Here is a 17,982-nt window from a genome sequence, read left to right as displayed (position 1 = left end):
AGATGCTGGAAATATTTTTCCAACCTTGCGTACAGCTGGCACCTATAGGATCAAAACTGGTACTTAGGGAGGGCTCCCCCACCTGCTAGTCTGAGCCTAATACATATGGCAAAGAGTATATTTCAGGTTGAAAGAATCTTGGTATGTTTTTGCAGTGCAGTTAGCTAATATGTAGTTGGCACAAAGCCACCCCTAGGATAAAGCCACTTGGGTCTAATCCACAAGAATATTAAGTGTATTAAAGTAGATCAACTTAAAAGCAAATATTGGTTTTTCAGGGAATTATACCCTCAGAGCAGTCTACAAAAGCATACCTTTTTAATAGTCTTCCAGCATAAATTAAATTCACATTTCCTTTGCAGAACAATGCTTTTCTACATGGAAGGCATGTATATTTCCACACAATGAAAATAAAATCCAGAGATTTCAAGCCAGTACTGATGTAATAGTCTAGATTTTTTAACCTTGGTTAAGAGAGTATGAGTACTCCACAGGCTTGCATGCTCCCTCACTTCCCTTTTAATGTCTGCACCAGTGTTAACATTAACCATGATTATATCAAATCAGAGCTGGCAGCCATGGTTAGAAGTTGGTGTGTAAACTCTGGTTTGAGCTAACCATGGCCCAACACTACCCTCCAATTATCTCTGAAAAGTGGGGCAGGGAGGAACGCCATGTGCAGATGAAATAGGGAGAGTGGAAGGAATGCAAGATCTTCCCAATCTTCTAATGATGGCTGGAAGACTAGGAATATTACATTAGGCCTTCAGCAGAGCTTACTCCTAAAATCTGATACTGGTTCTTGAGAAACTGATGGGTGACATATACTTTTTCCCAGTATTTTAGGGCACATTCTGGCTACTGTCAACACTGAATCAAAATCAAATGGTGCGGCACTTACAGATGCTGAATCCAATTTTAACAGCTCCGTGACTCCACAATTTCTTAACTCTCCTCCTGCCACCAATCACTGCCAGGTGCTATAGAAAAATCCCAAGCTAAAGTATTTAACAAACAATAATAAAAATATAGCTTTACAGTCTTTTTTTCCTATTCAAAAATTATTATTTTCTCTCCAATTTCTCTTGATAGGCAATGAATCTTCTTAAGTTCAGTTTCACATTGTCAAGCACACATAATTGATCTGAGCTGTACTGTCCTTTCCCTTCTTTCCGCATCTGCAATTCAAAAGGGGGGAAAAGACAGATGTATTATGTTGAAATTCTACAAGAGAGGAATCCTAAACCATCCAAAAACAAACAAGCAAACAAACAAAAACCCACAGTCCTCCTCTGCAAAAGGAGATGCTGTATGCAGTCCTTTCAAAACCAGGGCATTGATGTCTCTTGCCCAAAGTAACAAGTTGGAAGAATAACTAAATTATCTTCACTCAGATATCATAGTAGTTTACGGGTCACAAGCTTAAAATGGGCAGTGCTCCACCATCAGGGATATAGTTATTTATTAAAAATATTTCTATTCAGCTATTCATTTAAAAAAATCAGAGCAGTTTACAACAATTATACATAGAACCATGCAGCAAAAAGTTAAAAATCAGAAAGCAGCTATTATGGAAAGATGTATTCTCAATTGCCTGTATAAATCCGACAGAACAGAAACGTTTGCAGCAGGCATTTAGAAGTCGGAAGAGAAGGCGCCTGCTGAATCTCTAGTGACAAAGGGTTCCACAGGACTGGGCTGATGACACTAAAGCAGAGCTTTCCAAACTTTCCACGTTGGTGATACACTTTCTAGATGTGTATCATTTCACAAGACAGTAATTCAGTTTTACTAGCAAACCAGAGGTTAAATCAACCCTTTTCCAGCCCCGGGAGGAGCGCAGGGAGCATTTGTGTGACGCGCCAACACACTGCAGCCAACACACTAATGTGTCATGACACACAATTTAGCAAGATCTGCACTAAAGGCTTGGTTTCTTGTTATGGTCAAATGATCTCAGTGATCAAGGTGGGCTATAAAACCATGGAATAAATAATAATCACAATCCTGGTGAGCACTCCCTCTCTCTGATAATTCAACACTTTAGGTGGTATCCAATGCTAGTCCTACTCAGTGCAGACCTACTGAAGTTAACACACATGATTTACTTTCATTAGTTGAAGTTGGTCAAATCTCAGTACCTCTTAGGAGGCTACAACCCAAGCGGCAGACTCACACGTGTACAATGCTCAAATATCAGGACCAGCTCCAGGTTTGAGGAGGCCCATAGTAGAAGGCCCTCTGTTGGGTCCCCTCCTAATCAATGGAGCTCTTCTGTGTAGGTGAGTCTTAGTGGAATCATCTGATGTCATCAGCAGCAGACAGCACTGGGCAGCTGAAAGCCGCCTTTTAAATTTTTTCCATAATGCCCTAGTGTAGGCATTATGGGAAATTAAAACGACAGCTTTTAAACCAAGCTGGTCTCTGCTGATTACAGTAGCCAATTGTGGGCGGGGTTTGTTTGTTTGTTTGTTTCAAGAAGGGCTCAGGACAGGCACCAGAGTTGTGTCTACAGGGATGCTGAGGCCTCAACAGCTGCCATGTGCTGATCCTAGGGCTTGTTTGCTACTTTTGTCATAGATAACTTGCAACCAAAGCCTCAACCACACCATCCATTCAAAAGCCACTCTTATACCACTTTAAACAGTCATGGTTTCCCTCAAAGAACCCTGGGAACTGTAGTTTGGTCAGGGTCTCCTAGCAACTCTCCATACCCTTAAACAAGCTACAATTTCCAGGAATCTTTGTGGGGGCTGATGGTTTGAATTGGTATGTTGCTGCTTTGAATAGATGGTTTAGATGTGAACTGAATGTGTGAACTCCCACCACTGATTATGCCGGTGTCAATTGATAGGAAAGGTCTGGAAGTGCTGGCTGATGTGTGCTAGCTCATTCACACATGCACAAGTCTTTACTTGACCTTAAGAACATAAGAAGAGCCTGCTGGATCAGGCCAATGGCTCATCTGGTCCAGAGTTCTGATCTCACAATGGCCACCCAGATGCCTAAGGATAACTTGCCAGCAGGACCCCAGCACAAGAATACTTTCCCCTCCTGTTGCTCCCAGCAACTAGTATTTAGAAGTGACTCCCCCCGCCTCAGTGATGAACACATAGGTGCACACTCAACCCCTTAGTCCTTTCTCCTCCTTGGAGAACCCACACTAGTACACTTTGACTCGGCAGACTAGGAAATGACTAAGCAGCATCTGTCTCCCAGGCTGGCAGACAAGCTCCTTCCTTGTGTTCCAGAGCAACATGTTCTCTGGGGCTGGCAGGTACAGCACTGCAATTATTTCTCAGCCGATGCCTTTGCATTAACCCCTCAAAACCTAAAATTTAATCCCCACAAAAAGCCAAATTCTCCAAGATTCCAAACAGCTAGCACTGGCCTGACCTAATGAAAACCACCTGATCATCTTTAATAATCTCTGTTCAGCTGTGACAGAAGCACACACTGATTATCTGAGCAAAGCTAGGCAAGTTTGGCTTAGAGCAACATGACACTGAAGAAGGACAGACCCAAAGAACGGCTCTCATGAGATGCCGACAAGGAGCTGGGTCAGGTCTATGACGACAGACGGGGCTCAACAAAAAAAAAAAAGGGGGGGGGAACCAAACACCTTCCTTCCTCACCGCTAGCATTCTAAGACTTCTATTGCCTTCACAACATTGACTTGCCTCCATCTTTGGAGAGATATTATTGAACCAATGAGGACTAGAAACTTGCTCTCCCTTTTTTTTCCCCCTCAACAAGATTTTTTTTTTAGGTATTCAATATGAATCTTCGATGCAACTGCTGGAAAGACAAGTTCTCCCAACTGGTGGCATTAGTGAAGTCACAGACCATATTAGTGTTTCAAGTACTTCCCTCTCACAGTGAATAAAATAGGCTTACCCGCGATTTGAAAACTGGCTGGAATTCCTTAAGTGCATATAACAACTTTATTTGCTCTCCTGCCTTTTCGGCTTCTTTACCGTCAGCGAACACATCAAAGAGGGCATCCAGAGCCTCCCCCACCACCACAAGGGAAGGATCCTTCGTTGCAACGTCAAGGAGGAATTTCCCAATCATCTGAAATGACACAGAAACAGGTACCCCAAAAATCACTACAGATCTTACAAGCAGTAATGTCATTGCCAGAAGTGAGAGATAGGTATTTCCATACAGAAGTTTTACCTTTAGTGTTTCTGCTGTGTCTTCCACCTTGGCCAGCACACTGCCAGCAATTCCTAGAATGCTAACCACATTTACTCGGACGCTAACATTGGTATTCTGAATACCGGCTTCACATAAAGTCATCAGCTGCTCAGGAGACATGCTCTGTTTAAAAGAATAAAAATTGGGACTGGTGAGGGGAAGAGATAAAACACTCAGCCTCCAAGTTGTTTAAAAGCAAATGCCAAAGAACATTTTTTAATTCAAGTGTTTAAGGGATCAAACATATAAAAGTGGAGGGCTAGCACCTCAAGCTACTTACAAACAGGTTGAACAGAAGCAACGGATACAGACAAAAAAAGCACTCTGTACATGTTTGGAGACACTGGCTGCATGTTAGGAGAACAGCCTTTCCATACTTCTCCTTCACCCAGTTTTCTCAGTTCATCCCCCTTCTGGCACCTCCACCCCTGGGAAAAAAGCAGCCTCACCTGAGATATATTATTAGACGCCAGCGTTTGCAAAAGGGCTCGCAAGGCGCTGGTTACAGCTTCCAGGAACTCCATTTCCTTTGAAAATTCTGCACAAAAGGAAAAAATCCCAATGAAGTTGTTCAGGGCTTGAAACCCAAGAAGTTTCACACGCTTACATGGAGGCAAATTTCATTGAGATAAACACATATGGTATCTGGGGAAATGTTGGTGATTCTCAACACTCTTTAATTATTTTGAGTAGCGCCCCACATTACAGAGGTTCAGCATTTGTCTACACACTTTTGCCATCCCCACCTCATCGCAATCTTGTCCCCAAATTACCCACCAGCTCTACTTAAATATTCAAAGGACGACCATTTGCCAAGGTCTTCAAGAAAACTATGCCTAACCAACATTGGCTATGGGGGCCTGCCTTCCAACAAGAGTTGGGCCTTTGGACTTCTCTTGTAGGGGTCTTCTTCTGTTCTGTTGTCCCCAGGTTGCGTAATTCCCTGCCCCAGGACATCTGTGTGGCTTCCTCCTTGATAGTGTCCAGACTTCAACAGGACTCTGATCTGGCTGCCATCCAGTATGTTCTTGCTCTCAGTTTTCCTCCAGAATTGTTTGCCTGCTGTGTTATGCTGTTTTTAGGGTGTGTGTCTATGATTCTTAATTTTACTTTTCTTGCTTCTTTCACTTCTCATATTCATTTTATTGTACGGCCATTTGAATTCCAGTTTTAAGTGTTCTTCACAGATACATCATGGACTGCTAGAATGAAGCTTCACAAACCACAGTTTGAGAAACCCTGCTGTCAATAAATAAATAAAACCCTATACTGCCCATGTGTAAACCAGCACGATGTAAGGAAATACAATAAAAGTGGGATGCTGGTAGCAACTGTGAACAGCAGAGGGATGTGGGGTGGGGGAAGGAGAAGCAAAAGGAGAGAAATATGAAGGGAAAGGGCAGAGATTTGCTGAGGTAGCCATGACCGTAGCACATGAAACACACCTGGCTGAGAAAATATTAACTGGGACAGGTGCTGGGAGAGCGACTGAAGCACTGAAGCACCCCCAAGACATTCCACATCAGACACCAACAAAATGCTGTGGAGACAGGTCAGCGCTCTATACTGGACCATGTTCAACCTGTAAGAAAATGGAACATTCAGCACAGCCCCTAATCAAGAGCCATAAAGCAGAGAAGAGGAACACCAACAGTACAACCCCCAATCAAAAGAATGGATCTTCCAACCCCCATTTTCCTAGGGGTCATATGGCTATGTGCTCCATCATGGATTGCCAGCCTTTTTGAGCCAGTGGAATTTTGTGGGTGTTAGCCACAAAATGGTTCCTGTGGAGGTATGGGAAACGACAAAATGGCTGCTGGGGGGAGCCATGTCCTAACACAAAATGGCTGCCATTGAGGTATGGCATAATGGTTGCCACATCTAAAATAGAAGAAAAAGAGAGAGAGATGTCTGTCCCTTCAGGGACAATGCTGTACTCAATCACAGGGGGCTCTGGAAACCCCTCCTCTATTCAGAACAGATGGGAGGAAGGGTGCCCAACCCCGGCCTCCACTGAAATGTGGGCATGCTTAAAGGGATGCGTTCAAAGTAGGAAAGGGCGAGACAGTGCAAATAAGAAATGAGCAAAAGAGCAGCCCCTTATATATTGCCAATGTCCTGCATTCTGTGCAGTGGAACCAAGCCTGTGGAACTCCATCCCAATTGAGATTATACAGGCACCTTTCTTGCCGAACATAACTAAGACTTGCTTGTTCCAGCAGGCATGCTAAAGTAGTGCTTGGTTTTATGATAAATTTTCATTGTCCCATTTTTGTGGATTGTTTTTATGTACCCTACATAGAAAAGTGAATAATTAAGTTATACATAAATGCTTTTTCTAAATTTCAAGAATCTCCCCCCCCCCAAAAAAAAACACACCCCACCTCAAGTGTTTTCAAAGCGTTGTGGGGCGGGGGGAAGGAAAAATTAACTGAAGTGCAGCAATACAGGTCACTGAAATAGACTGCTTGTATATATAAAAAAGTGACGACCATGAAATAGGCAAGTGCTCAGATGTTCAAGTGACAGTTCTTAAATAACAAAAGTGCTCTTGTCTTAATAGAAAAGAATAAAGCCCGTCTAGTCCCAGTTCTTTTTTTCAATAGCAGTGAGCCTGGATCACATTGGAAACCCCACAAATGAGGAGACACATTGCTTTCCTAATAATATGACTGGAAACATAACAAAAGTGAATTAACTCCTACTTTTTAATAAGTGGCTTCCAAGCTGGACTGCGCATGCAGACATCAATAGCAACACTGTTGGGAAACCCAGTTTTTTCAAGTATCTAGGAAAAGAAAAAAGCTGTTATGCTTCACCACCACCAAGTACAAAATTCAAATTCCTAAGCACACCAGCTTTCCTTAAAAAACAAAAGATGTTTCCAGTCCTTATGGCTGCAAAGAAGTGCCTGGGCAACAGTTTTAATAGCAGGATAAATTATGCAAAATATGCAAATTTTTATGCTTTGCATAATTTGTAATTCATACAGGTTGTGGAATTGAGCATTTCTTGCTTTGATGCAGAATTTCAGGGCTTTACTGCACAAAGCCTTGATAATCTTCACATCAGTTATGTTAGCATCCTTGACTTCAGGAAGGAATATTCAGGACAGGGGAAAGAAAGTTCTTTTTTGCACAGCACATAGTTAAACAATGGAACACCTGCAGGAAGCAGTAATGTCTACCAATTTTGATAGCTCTAAAAGGCAAATTCATGGAGGAAAAGGCTATGCTCTGCCTCTACAGATGGAAGCAGTAATGCTTCTGAACACCAGTTGCTGGAAACCACCAGAGGAGAGAGTGCTCTTGTGCTCATATCCTGTTTGTAGGTTTCCCACAGGTATCTGGCTGGCCACTGTGCGAACAAGATGATGGACTACAATCATATAATTGTAGTGGGAAGGGACCCCCAACTGTCATCTAGTCCAACCCCCCGCATTGCAGGAATCAAAACTAAAGAATGCCTGACAGATGACCAGCCAACCTCTGCTTAAAAACCTCCAGTGAAAAGTACACGAATGAAGGTGAGCTTTACCACCAGAAAGTTCTTCCTCATGTTTAGTCAGAATCTCCTTCCTTGTAATTTGAATTCTTTGGTCTGGGCATTACCCTCTGGAACAGCAGAAAACCTCCAATCCAGGATACTTCCTTGCCTCCAATCCAAGATACTTCCTTACATTTCCCCTCCAACAGCCAGCCAACATTTTGTAGCCACTGTTGGGGTTTTCTTTTTCTGGAGGCGGGAAGTCCCACCCCAAAAGGGATTTTGTCTTCCTAATACCTAGTTTACCAAAAGATACATAGGTAGACGTCTTTCTATGAAAAGTGAACCACAACTCCACATCCCAGTTTCACAAAAGCACTTTTCCAGAAATGCAACTCCACAGAACTTAACTGGTCGCATGATCATCTGGACCCTGGCACACAGGTGGGGTGGGGAGGGAAGAGGAGGACTCTACCTTCTTGGGAACAAGGTGGTTCCGGAGTGCTGTGTGCAGCTCAGCCGAAAGGCACAGGGGTGACAGAAGCTTCCCACCTTCGTTGTAGTTGTCCATAAAGGCATCGCTTTCATCGCTACTGGATAACTCTTCCCATTCGTCATCGGAGGGGTCTGAAAACATGCAGTTCTGGCATTAAAAAAAATCTCAACGGGATCATTTGTTCAAAGTGGCATGATACTGCTTTAAATGTATAGTGCAGACAGGGCCAGAAAGAGAGGGTTTTTGTTGTTGTTTTTTTACAAGAGGAAGGAAACAGAAGCCCAAATACCACCTGAGCAAGAGGGCAACAGAAATACCTTCATTGCAGCACATGTTAACAATGATTTCCAGGGCTGTCTGCTGAGCTAAGAGTAAAGCTGCCACCTGCTTCACCTCCTGCTTACTGCCCTACAAAGCAAATAACATAATAAATATTTGATATACCAGGTCATGCTATTTGTCCATTTGTTTTATTTATTTAAAGGCATTTCTAAACAACTTTCTGTAAAAAAATTAATAAATCTCTACATGGTGTACGCTGTGTACAGTATAAAAACAATATCCATTAGCACAAAAATGCCACCTAAAACCAATAAAAATAGCATAAAAACAAATAAAACAGCCTGATTCAGAGGTAACGGAGAAATAAGAGCCTCAAATCGCCAGATGGTTGCTTCCAGTGGCTTTGTGTATGTGTATATAAATAACAGCATGTGTATGTGCATATAAATAACAGCATTCAGCATAGAATAATGCCCTGCAGGACTCCACAGTACGACTGCCATGGGGTAGACACATAATTCCCTCAATGCGAGGCCACACCACACATTTAAAGTGTCATGATACCACTTTAAACAGTCATAGCTTCCCTTCAAAGAATTCTGGGAGCTGTAGTTTAATGGGACCCATCCCATTTCCACCCCAGTTCTACAATTCCCAGAGTTCCCTGTGAAGAGGGACTGACTGTTAAACAACTCCACGAATTGCAGCTCTTGAAGGGGAGTAGAGGCCACCCAACAATTCTCAACACTCGTACCAAACTACATCTCCCATAATTATTTGGAGGAAGCCATGACTGTTTAAAGTGGTATCATGGCACTTTAAATGTATGGTGTGAATGTGGCCCTAATCTTAGAACCTGGACCCATAGGAAGGAGCGATGCCAGTGCAACACAGTGCCACCAACTCATATGTCACAGAGACAGTGGCCCTATCTGGCACTGAGTTACCTACCTCCAAGCATAGCCAACATGGGGCCTACCAGATGCAGTTGGATTACAACTCCCATCAGCCCCAGGCAGTATGGCTGATTTACTTATTTATTTTATGTGCTCCTTCATATTTCAATAGAAATCCTTAAGCAGTTTACAAATTCTACCCCCCCAAAAAAGAATCAATATAAGAAACACAATACAAATCCCACATTCAGCAGCAAACTGTACTACCAATCACCATCATCATTCAGAAATATTACCCACAAAGCATGTAATATTACCCAAAAAAGCACTTAATAAAATCACCAAATTGGCCAAGGTTGATGATGCTTAAAAAAAAATTATTACCATCCTTCACCCTACACTCAGCTCCTTTAGAAAAGTGAAACACCCCCACCCCCAGCACCCAAATCATGTAAAGAGTACTGGTTTTGTATGTGTTTTTTTCCAGCAGAGAAAGTCTGGCTTGCAACATCTAGGGCTAAGATCAGTCACACTTACCGGAAGTAGATCTGAAATGTCACTTTCTTGTTTGGTGGCTCCCTTAGGAGTTTCCTCCATCTCCTCATCATTATTAAGTATTGAGATGTCCCCATCGTCCAGATTTCCCTCAGCCTCTGGTTCAGCTGAGCTTTTCAACCTTTCCACTTCTGCTTCCTTCATCTGAATAATCATCTCACCAGCATCAATGGCTAAGCACTCTGAGAAAATCTTCAGGATGGCATTCATGGTGCTCGCCTGGCTACCAGATGGCAGAGTGTTCCTTATATTCCAAGTGACACCTTAAACAAGAAAGAGATTAACATAGATAAAGGCCATAAACCCTGGTTATAGTATCTGCGGAGCAAATAAAGTGCAAGCGCTCCTCCATGAAAAACAACTCCTTGAATATAGAAAATCACCCAGGAGAAGAGTTCTAGGCTAGCTATCTCCCTGACATTCTAATTTTCTTGATGCAGGGAGTGCCCACATTGGAGAACATACTAAACACTTGGAATTTCCCCACCTGCCAGAACGCAATCAAGTCCAAGAACAGCTGCTATCACATCATTCTGCTGAATATGCAGATCAGGAAAGATAAAGATGAGGTACAAATATTGTATTTGCCCTTAGGTGAACTGGAACCCAAGTCCTTGAAAGTGCCTCCACCCATACCTTACGACCTGAAATCTGGGATGAGAGGCCCTGCTTGTGATCTCATTGGTAGGAATGGCTCCAAGAAAAGGGAGCCAAGACAGGGCCTTCTTTGTGGTGGGACCCCAGCTATGGAACTCCCAGGGAAAATCAGGCAGTCCTCCTCTTTAATGGCATTCAGGAGAAGGGAGAGTAGATGTGACTATCATGAAGGGACCCTGCACTTCTGAATTTCCCATTACGCTACTGCCACAACACAGTACTCATTACCCAGTTGAAACCTACCTGCCACCAGAGTCCGTAAAAGAATATCCTCCATGCCTTTCTCTGATGATAATAAGATCATTTCCAGAACTTGGTGTGCAGAAGAATCAAAGGACGACAGCAGGTCTGGATTATCTTCTGTCACAGCCTGTAAACATGATGCTGTGGAGATAGAAGAAAGCATTTAAACTGAGACTGCAATTCCAAGATGTCACTCATTAAAACACATGCGTCAAAATAATCTTACCCATATATGCCCACTCAACCAATTCAATCTGTGGAACTGTCACTTTTACAAGTGCCATACAGCATTCTTTCTGCAAAGAATTCTGTAAAGAAATTGATCCTTCAGTGAGGCAGCAGCTACACTCTGGAACTTCCTGCCCAATGACATAAGGCAGCTGCTTTCTTTGTACTGTTTCTGGAGCATCCTAAAATATTTTGTTTGTTTGTTTGTCTGTTTAGGCGAGACTTACATGTATTTTAATATACCATATTATTTCATAATGTATATATTTAAGCTGTTGATTTTATTTATATTGGGGGGAATTAGCCTAACTTGTTTTTACTTTTCGAGTTCCATCAGTAATTTTAATATTTGTATTTTATATTTCATGTATACTGCTTAAAGGTTTGTAACAATTAAGCAGTATACAAATGCTGCTAAAGAATAAATAAAACAGTGTAAGTTTCTTCAGCTGCAACAGGTTTCTGCCAACCACAGCTCTACCTGTGACACTCGAAGCTGCTTCCAGAGATTCAATACAGTGGTACCTCTGGTTACGAACTTAATTCGCTCTGGAGGTCCGTTCTTAATCTGAAACAGTTCTTAACCTGAGTTACCACTTTAGCTAATGGGGCCTCCTGCCACCGCCATGCAATTTCTGTTCTCATCCTGAGGTAAAGTTCTTAACCCGAGGTACTACTACTGGGCTAGCAGAGTCTGTAACCCAAAGTGTTTGTAACCTGGTGTTTGTAACCCAAGGTACCACTGTACTAGCTTGCTGAGAGGCTCTGGAGGATGTGTTTACCCAGAAACCCCAGAACCAGTGGACCTGAGAGAGTTTCATATCTGTAAGAGACACCTGACAGAGGCTCTCTGCAGCTGAAATCCTCCCATAAACATGTCCCTTTACTCACCCACTGCGATAGCCAAGTCCACATTTTTGCGAAATCTCTTCAGATACTGGAGCACAACATCCAAGCAACCTTGTTTGTTGAATATAGAGACTGCAGTACTGTTACATTCGCTAACAAGGACACAAAAGGATATTTAGCAAACCAGCTTGGCAAGCACATTGAAAACTTAATTTAAAAAAAATATGTTTCTTTGGTCCTGGAACAAAGGAAGCAATGTAAGGCTAAACCACATTTTAGCATTGCAAGGAAATACCAGTGTGTACGCTCCCTCTTCACCTCATGACCTCTTTTAAAGCCATGTAGATAGGTGGCCATCACTGCTTCCTGAAGGAGTTCCATAGCTCAACCACCATGCGCAGTCTGCCCCCCACCAACCAACCTTCCACCTGCCTTCTTATTTACAAAGAGTGCAGCGGGTGGCCCTGCCTGTCAGTTTATCCTTGGTCTTGGCGTTGCACCTTTGTAGTACTCAGCAGGGGACAAGGATGGATACAAAACTAGAATTAGCTGCCTCTGCCTCTCACTGGTTCTGGCTCTGCCTACTGTGGGTCTCCTTGCTTTCCACTGCACCAATCTCAGTGAACAGCAGCGACCACAGCTAGTGGGACCGTCAGAATTGGACCCAGCTCCAACACCAAGTATTTCAAGATGGCGCTCACCAGACATTCCAGAGGAGGTTCACAGCCTCGTTGGCAATATCTTCCATACAGTTCTTGTGTGTATCTTTGATTTCCTTCAGAGAGCCGTTGCTCTCCTCAAGTCCTGCTCGACACTGCGTGGGCCAAGATGGGTTACAAAAAGGGGAGTGTAAAAGCAGAAGAAATCAGAGCAAACACCTAGTGGCAAGAAGGCATTAGAGCCATGTTCACACCACACATTTAAAAGCACTATAGTACCACATTCCTGAGGTAGTTTAACAGCCAATCCTGGGCACCCTGGAAAGTATAGCTCTGGGAGGGGAATAGGGGCTTCCTAACAACTCTCAGCACCGGTAACAAACTCCAGCTCCCAGAATACTTTGGGGAAAGCCTTGACTGTTTAAAATAGTATCATAGCACATGGTGTATATAATTTTAGATATATAATGTTTTGATTTTAAGTTGTTTTAAATCAGGGGTCAGCAACCTAAGGCCCACGGGTCATTTGACCGGCCCATGAGCGGCGCCTGAATCGAGTTGCCTGCTGTGCTAAACTGGATGCTGGACTAGATGGGCACTGCTTGGTCAGTGCCGTATGAAAGCAGCCTAAGGCTGCCTAGTGAGTTGATGGCGGAGGTAGGATTTGAAATGGCAGCTTCCTGGCTCACTGCTCAGTTCTTTCACCACCATCCTGGCTACATACCTCTTTCAACAGAGCTACAAGAGGAGTCATGATATCTTTAGTGACCATGTCGTCGCAGACGTCGAATCCTCCACAAGCACTGAGATTTCTGTAACATAGCAAAAAACTTTGGGTTCAGATTCTTGTTAAAATAAGTTATAACGGATTAAGGTTTATCATCATCATCATCATCATCTGTAGCAACAACAATACATAATCAGAGAAATTTCAACTAAAACAAGAACCAAAAGTTTTGAACAACAGATGCATACATTGTCACTTGGGTGGTACAAAACATTTGGAAATAAAATAGTATTCTAATAATTAAACTTTGGCAAACTATCCTGCTGCTGTTAGTCTCTTGGGCCTCTGCAAAGTAACAGAAAATCTGGTTCTCGCTATCAGGCAAGTGGGATCTGCAACAAAATACTGCAATGTCTAATGTTTATTCAGGGTACCTGCCCCTCCATTACATCCCTGCCCCCCATATTGTCGGCGGTCTGTCCACACTGCACTCAGTCTCACTGGGTCATTTTGGGAAGTTTTTTCTGAGGTTCTCCCCCCAAAAAGTTTATTTTGCTCTTCTACAAAAATTCTCCTACATTGCTTGCACCTCCCCTTTATCCATGAATGCTACTCTTTTAGTTACAGTGCTTGCAGCCTGTACTTTTGAAACAGAATGATGATAAACAGGGGAGGATAAGGAACAAGATTGCGTATAAAAGGGAAGCGAGATGGGGAAAGGATGGGCTTATGTGCTTGTCACTGGGCATGGAGACTATTTGCCTTAAAGCAACTGCTGTGATCTAATACTCTTATCTACCACAGGCTACAATGGTTTCTGTCCGGGGGACATATTGGTATAACCAGACCAATCAGTGCAAGCAATACTGAGCTTGACGGACCAATGGTCTGATTCAGTAGAAGGCAATTTTCTATGTTCCTAAGGGGTGTACTCTTTACACTTGGTGTGATTCGCCTATGAAATGTATCGCCACTTAGATGGCTTTTTTAAAAAAAGGATTATACAGATTCATCAACCGCTAACAGCCATCACTAAATGGAGCCTCGTTGTTCAGGGATAGTATATCTCAAAATACCATGTGCTGAGGACAACAGCAGGGAAAGGCTCATTATCTCCATTCCCTGATTTGGTTGCCTTCTGTAGCATCTGGATGGCTCTATGGTGTGACTGAACAAGACATGGTCTTATGCATTTAAGTGTGTGTGTGGGGGGGGGGAACAGCACACAAGATGCTCATGAATTCTCAGAGCCCACCACCCACATGCCCTCCTGAGCATGCTTCAAAACACTGCTTTCTTCGTGGTCTGCTCTTCCAGCTTGCCACCATTTGTAACTCACCGAAGAGCTCCTGCCGCTGTCTCTCGAACTGCCAAACTCTGATCAAGCAGCATGGGACCCAAACACCGGACAACATCCCTCTGCAGAAAAGCTGGGATTGTTTGTTTCTGCTGCAATAGTTTGGAGATGCTGGCACAGGCAAATTCTCGCATGTCAGCGCTGGGGTGTTGAAGCTAGAAAGAGGCACACAGAGGGAGGTTAGAACACTACAGGGTGGGAGACGCCGACAGATTTTATTTATTTATTTTCTATACTGCCCTTCATTCAAGGATCCCAGGGCAGTTTACAATATAAAAGCTCAAAAATACACACCATAGTGACAAACAAAAACAATAACCCCACACACAGAGTGTTTAAAAAGCCATGAATTATTTGATTATCCAAAGGCCTGGGAGAAGAGGAATGTTTTTGCCTGGTGCCTAAGGATATGGAAGGAAGGCACCAGGCGAGCCTCCCTGGGGAGAGCGTTCCACAAATGGGGAGCCACCGCAGAAAAGGCCCGTTCTCATGTTGCTGCCCTCCAGACCTATCATGGAGGAGGCACATGAAGAAGGGCCTCAGATGAGGATCGCAGGGTCTGGGTCAGTTCATGAGAAGAGGTGGACTTTGACGAATTGCAGCCCTGAGGTGTTTAAGGCTTCATAGGTCTAAATCAGCAATTTGAATCAGGTCTGGAAACTTATTGACAGTCTGTGCAGTCGGGCCAGGATTGGTGTTATATGCTTAAACCATCTTGCTCTGGTGAGCAACCTGGCTGTTGAATTCTACACCAGCCGAACCATCTTTAGAGGCAGCTCTGCCTATAATGCTTTGCAGTAATATAACCTCGTGAGAAGAAAAGACTCCCTGAAAAAGACCCTGGTGCTGGGAAAGATTGAGGGCACAAGGAGAAGGGGACGAAAGAGGACGAGATGGTTGGACAGCCTAACATGAGTTTGACCAAACTGCGGGAGGCAGTGGAAGACAGGAGTGCCTGGCCTGCTCTGGTCCATGGGGTCACAAAGAGTCAGACACAACTAAACAACAACAATAACATAACCTAGAGGTTACCAGACCATAGGCAACAGAATAAAGCACTTATTCTTTGCAGCAGCAACAAGCACCCTAAGAAAAGGTAGGTGGGAGACTGATCTGTCTTGTTCCTCGTGGTTCGTAGTTGAACCCTGTACTGTATCTGCCTTTATCAAGAGCTTGCTCTCTTATAGGGCAGGAGCAAGCGATCACATTTCAGCCTCACGCCCTTTATCAGAAGCTTCACTCGCTGATTTCTGGGGTGGGGGGGGGGGGAGGAAGGAACAGGCCAGGTCAGTTGGCAACCTCCATTCAGGCTACCTTAGAGCGCGCGCAGGAGCAGACCAGGTCGGGTCCTTCCTGGTAAGTTGGCAACCCGAGTTGAAACCCCTTGGCGGGCGATTATGCATGCAGGCGGTTTGCTTTCGCTCTCGGGCTCGGAGAGGGAAGGAGGCGGAATCCGGTTTCTCCCTCCTCCCTCCCCGCCCCGCTCTTACTTTTTCCAGCAACTCCGCGGCCGGGGATCCTTCTCCGGCCTCCCCGTCTTGCACGCTCAGGGTCCCCGCTGGAGAAAACGGCTCGTGGCGGAACCGCTTGGTCTTGCTTTTGCCCATGATCTTTGCAAACCCTGGACGCTTCCACGGCAAGGAAAGCAAGGAGAGGAAACGGGGCGTGTTGGCCTGGCCTTCACCCCCACGTGTGCGGCTCCGGCGCAGGCGCCGCTGCTGCTGCTTCCCCGGGAAACGTCCGCCCCGGATGCGCTTGCACTGGGGGCCGGGCTGCAGCCTGAAGCGGCTGGGAGACGGAGGGAGAAGCATCTTAGCTAGAATAAGCTGGGGAAAGCCTTTCCCCCCAGCTCATCCAGCTGTGTGCTTAGCTCCGCAGCACGCTGGTTGGAGTTGAGAGGGGCTTGCTCCCAAGTAAGTACTGTACTGTATGCACAGACTTGCAAATAGACAGCACCAGCCGCTTCTACGTAATCATTTCAGGGGTCTTGGAATATTATGTCACAGTTCAAAGTGGCATTATTATTATTATTATTATTATTATTATTATTATTATTATTATTATTATTATTTGTTACTGTTACTTAATGACTTTAATTAATTAATAATTAAGTTTGTATACTGTCCTTCGCCTGAAGATCACAACATAAAAACGAGAACACAAAATACATAACAAAAACCAAAGCAATAACCCTGAGCTCAATGCCTGGTTGAAGAGAAGCGTTTTTGCCTGGCGCCTTAATCACAGGATCCTAGATTGGCAAAGTTGGAAGGCAACCCAGGGCCCACCCTACCCCAAAGAGAGATGCCTCCTTCCACTGCCCTACAAGGGCCTGGGAAGCACCCTCTGGTCAGCCCTAGAGGCACCATTCGCCCGGGGAGCTGCTGTGCAAGCCTTTGCAAGGCAGAGATGTGAGGGCTTCAGAGATGTGAGGGAAGGAAAGAGGGACAGAGGCCAGTGTTGCCAAACAGCACCCTTGACCATCATTCAAGGCACCGTGGGGTGCCCCAGCACATTAGTTGAAAACCACTGCCTTATAATAATTTATTATTTGTACCCCGTCCATCTGGCTGGGTCTCCCCAGCCACCCTGGGCAGCTTCCAACAAAGATTAAAAATACATTAAAATGTCACACATTAAAAACTTAGATTCATACTGACTGTCCTAAGCAATGGAAAGAAAAAAGAGAGGTTTGTGGACAGCAGCCATAGTTTAGCTTTCCTCAGTTTGAAAGTTTTTGCAGCTTAGGGAAGCCAGACTGCAAAGTTTTTCAGAATCAAGCTGGTGGCAACATGAACCCAAATGCAGAACACTATTGCATAACCTTAAAACTGAATAAAAACATTCACATTATTAAGGTTTTAGAAGCCCGTGAAACAACACGTGTTCCCCTCAAGCATATCTTACAGCACAGTGCTATGCACATTTCCTCGGAAGCAAGTTCACTGGGACTTACTCCTAGGAAATCGAGCCCAGGAGTGAAGCATTAGTTTCTATTTATGCAGTACGGCAAAGCGAACACCTAAATAATAAATGCAAGCTGTTCCCCACAGAAAATAATTAGAAAGTGAAAGGTCTCTCATACCACATATTAGGTGATCTGCCAGTGTCAGTCTTGGGAAAATCGATGGAATTGTCAGGAAATTGCTTCGTTGCGCAGAAGGGGGAGAAATGATACCCCAAGTTCTCCAGTATATTTGTCTTGATGAGAATCTTTCCCACGTATTACCTGCTGTGAAGTTTCCTCTTCCATTAATTGTCTCAGTTCAAAATCTAAGACTGCAGCAAAGGCTGGGGAAGACTGGCGGTTTCAGTTATCCAGAAGGGGAGGGGGAGTGTTCATT

At 44.1% G+C, this 17,982-nt stretch overlaps 1 protein-coding gene across 1 annotated transcript; it reads right to left on the bottom strand.

Moving 5' to 3' along the window:
* Window positions 1–301: 301 nt before the first annotated feature.
* On the bottom strand, window positions 302–16,367 carry HEATR3 (HEAT repeat containing 3). The gene is made up of 15 exons (XM_028740203.2): window positions 16,129–16,367; window positions 14,621–14,793; window positions 13,279–13,366; window positions 12,597–12,709; window positions 11,938–12,047; window positions 10,819–10,959; window positions 9,901–10,181; window positions 8,503–8,593; window positions 8,165–8,316; window positions 6,909–6,991; window positions 5,646–5,782; window positions 4,650–4,738; window positions 4,180–4,323; window positions 3,898–4,074; window positions 302–1,178 (listed from the first exon to the last, which is right to left on the bottom strand). Exons 1-15 carry the CDS (start codon window positions 16,243–16,245, stop codon window positions 1,065–1,067), a joined length of 2,010 nt encoding a protein of 669 aa, XP_028596036.2. The 5' UTR covers window positions 16,246–16,367; the 3' UTR covers window positions 302–1,064.
* Between the last annotated feature and the right edge of the window lie 1,615 nt (window positions 16,368–17,982).

The sequence above is a fragment of the Podarcis muralis genome, chromosome 7, assembly GCF_964188315.1.
Source record: "Podarcis muralis chromosome 7, rPodMur119.hap1.1, whole genome shotgun sequence".
NCBI classification, from domain to species: domain Eukaryota; kingdom Metazoa; phylum Chordata; class Lepidosauria; order Squamata; family Lacertidae; genus Podarcis; species Podarcis muralis.
The sequence above is the reverse complement of the archived record's forward strand: the minus strand, read 5'-3'. Positions and strand labels throughout refer to the sequence as shown.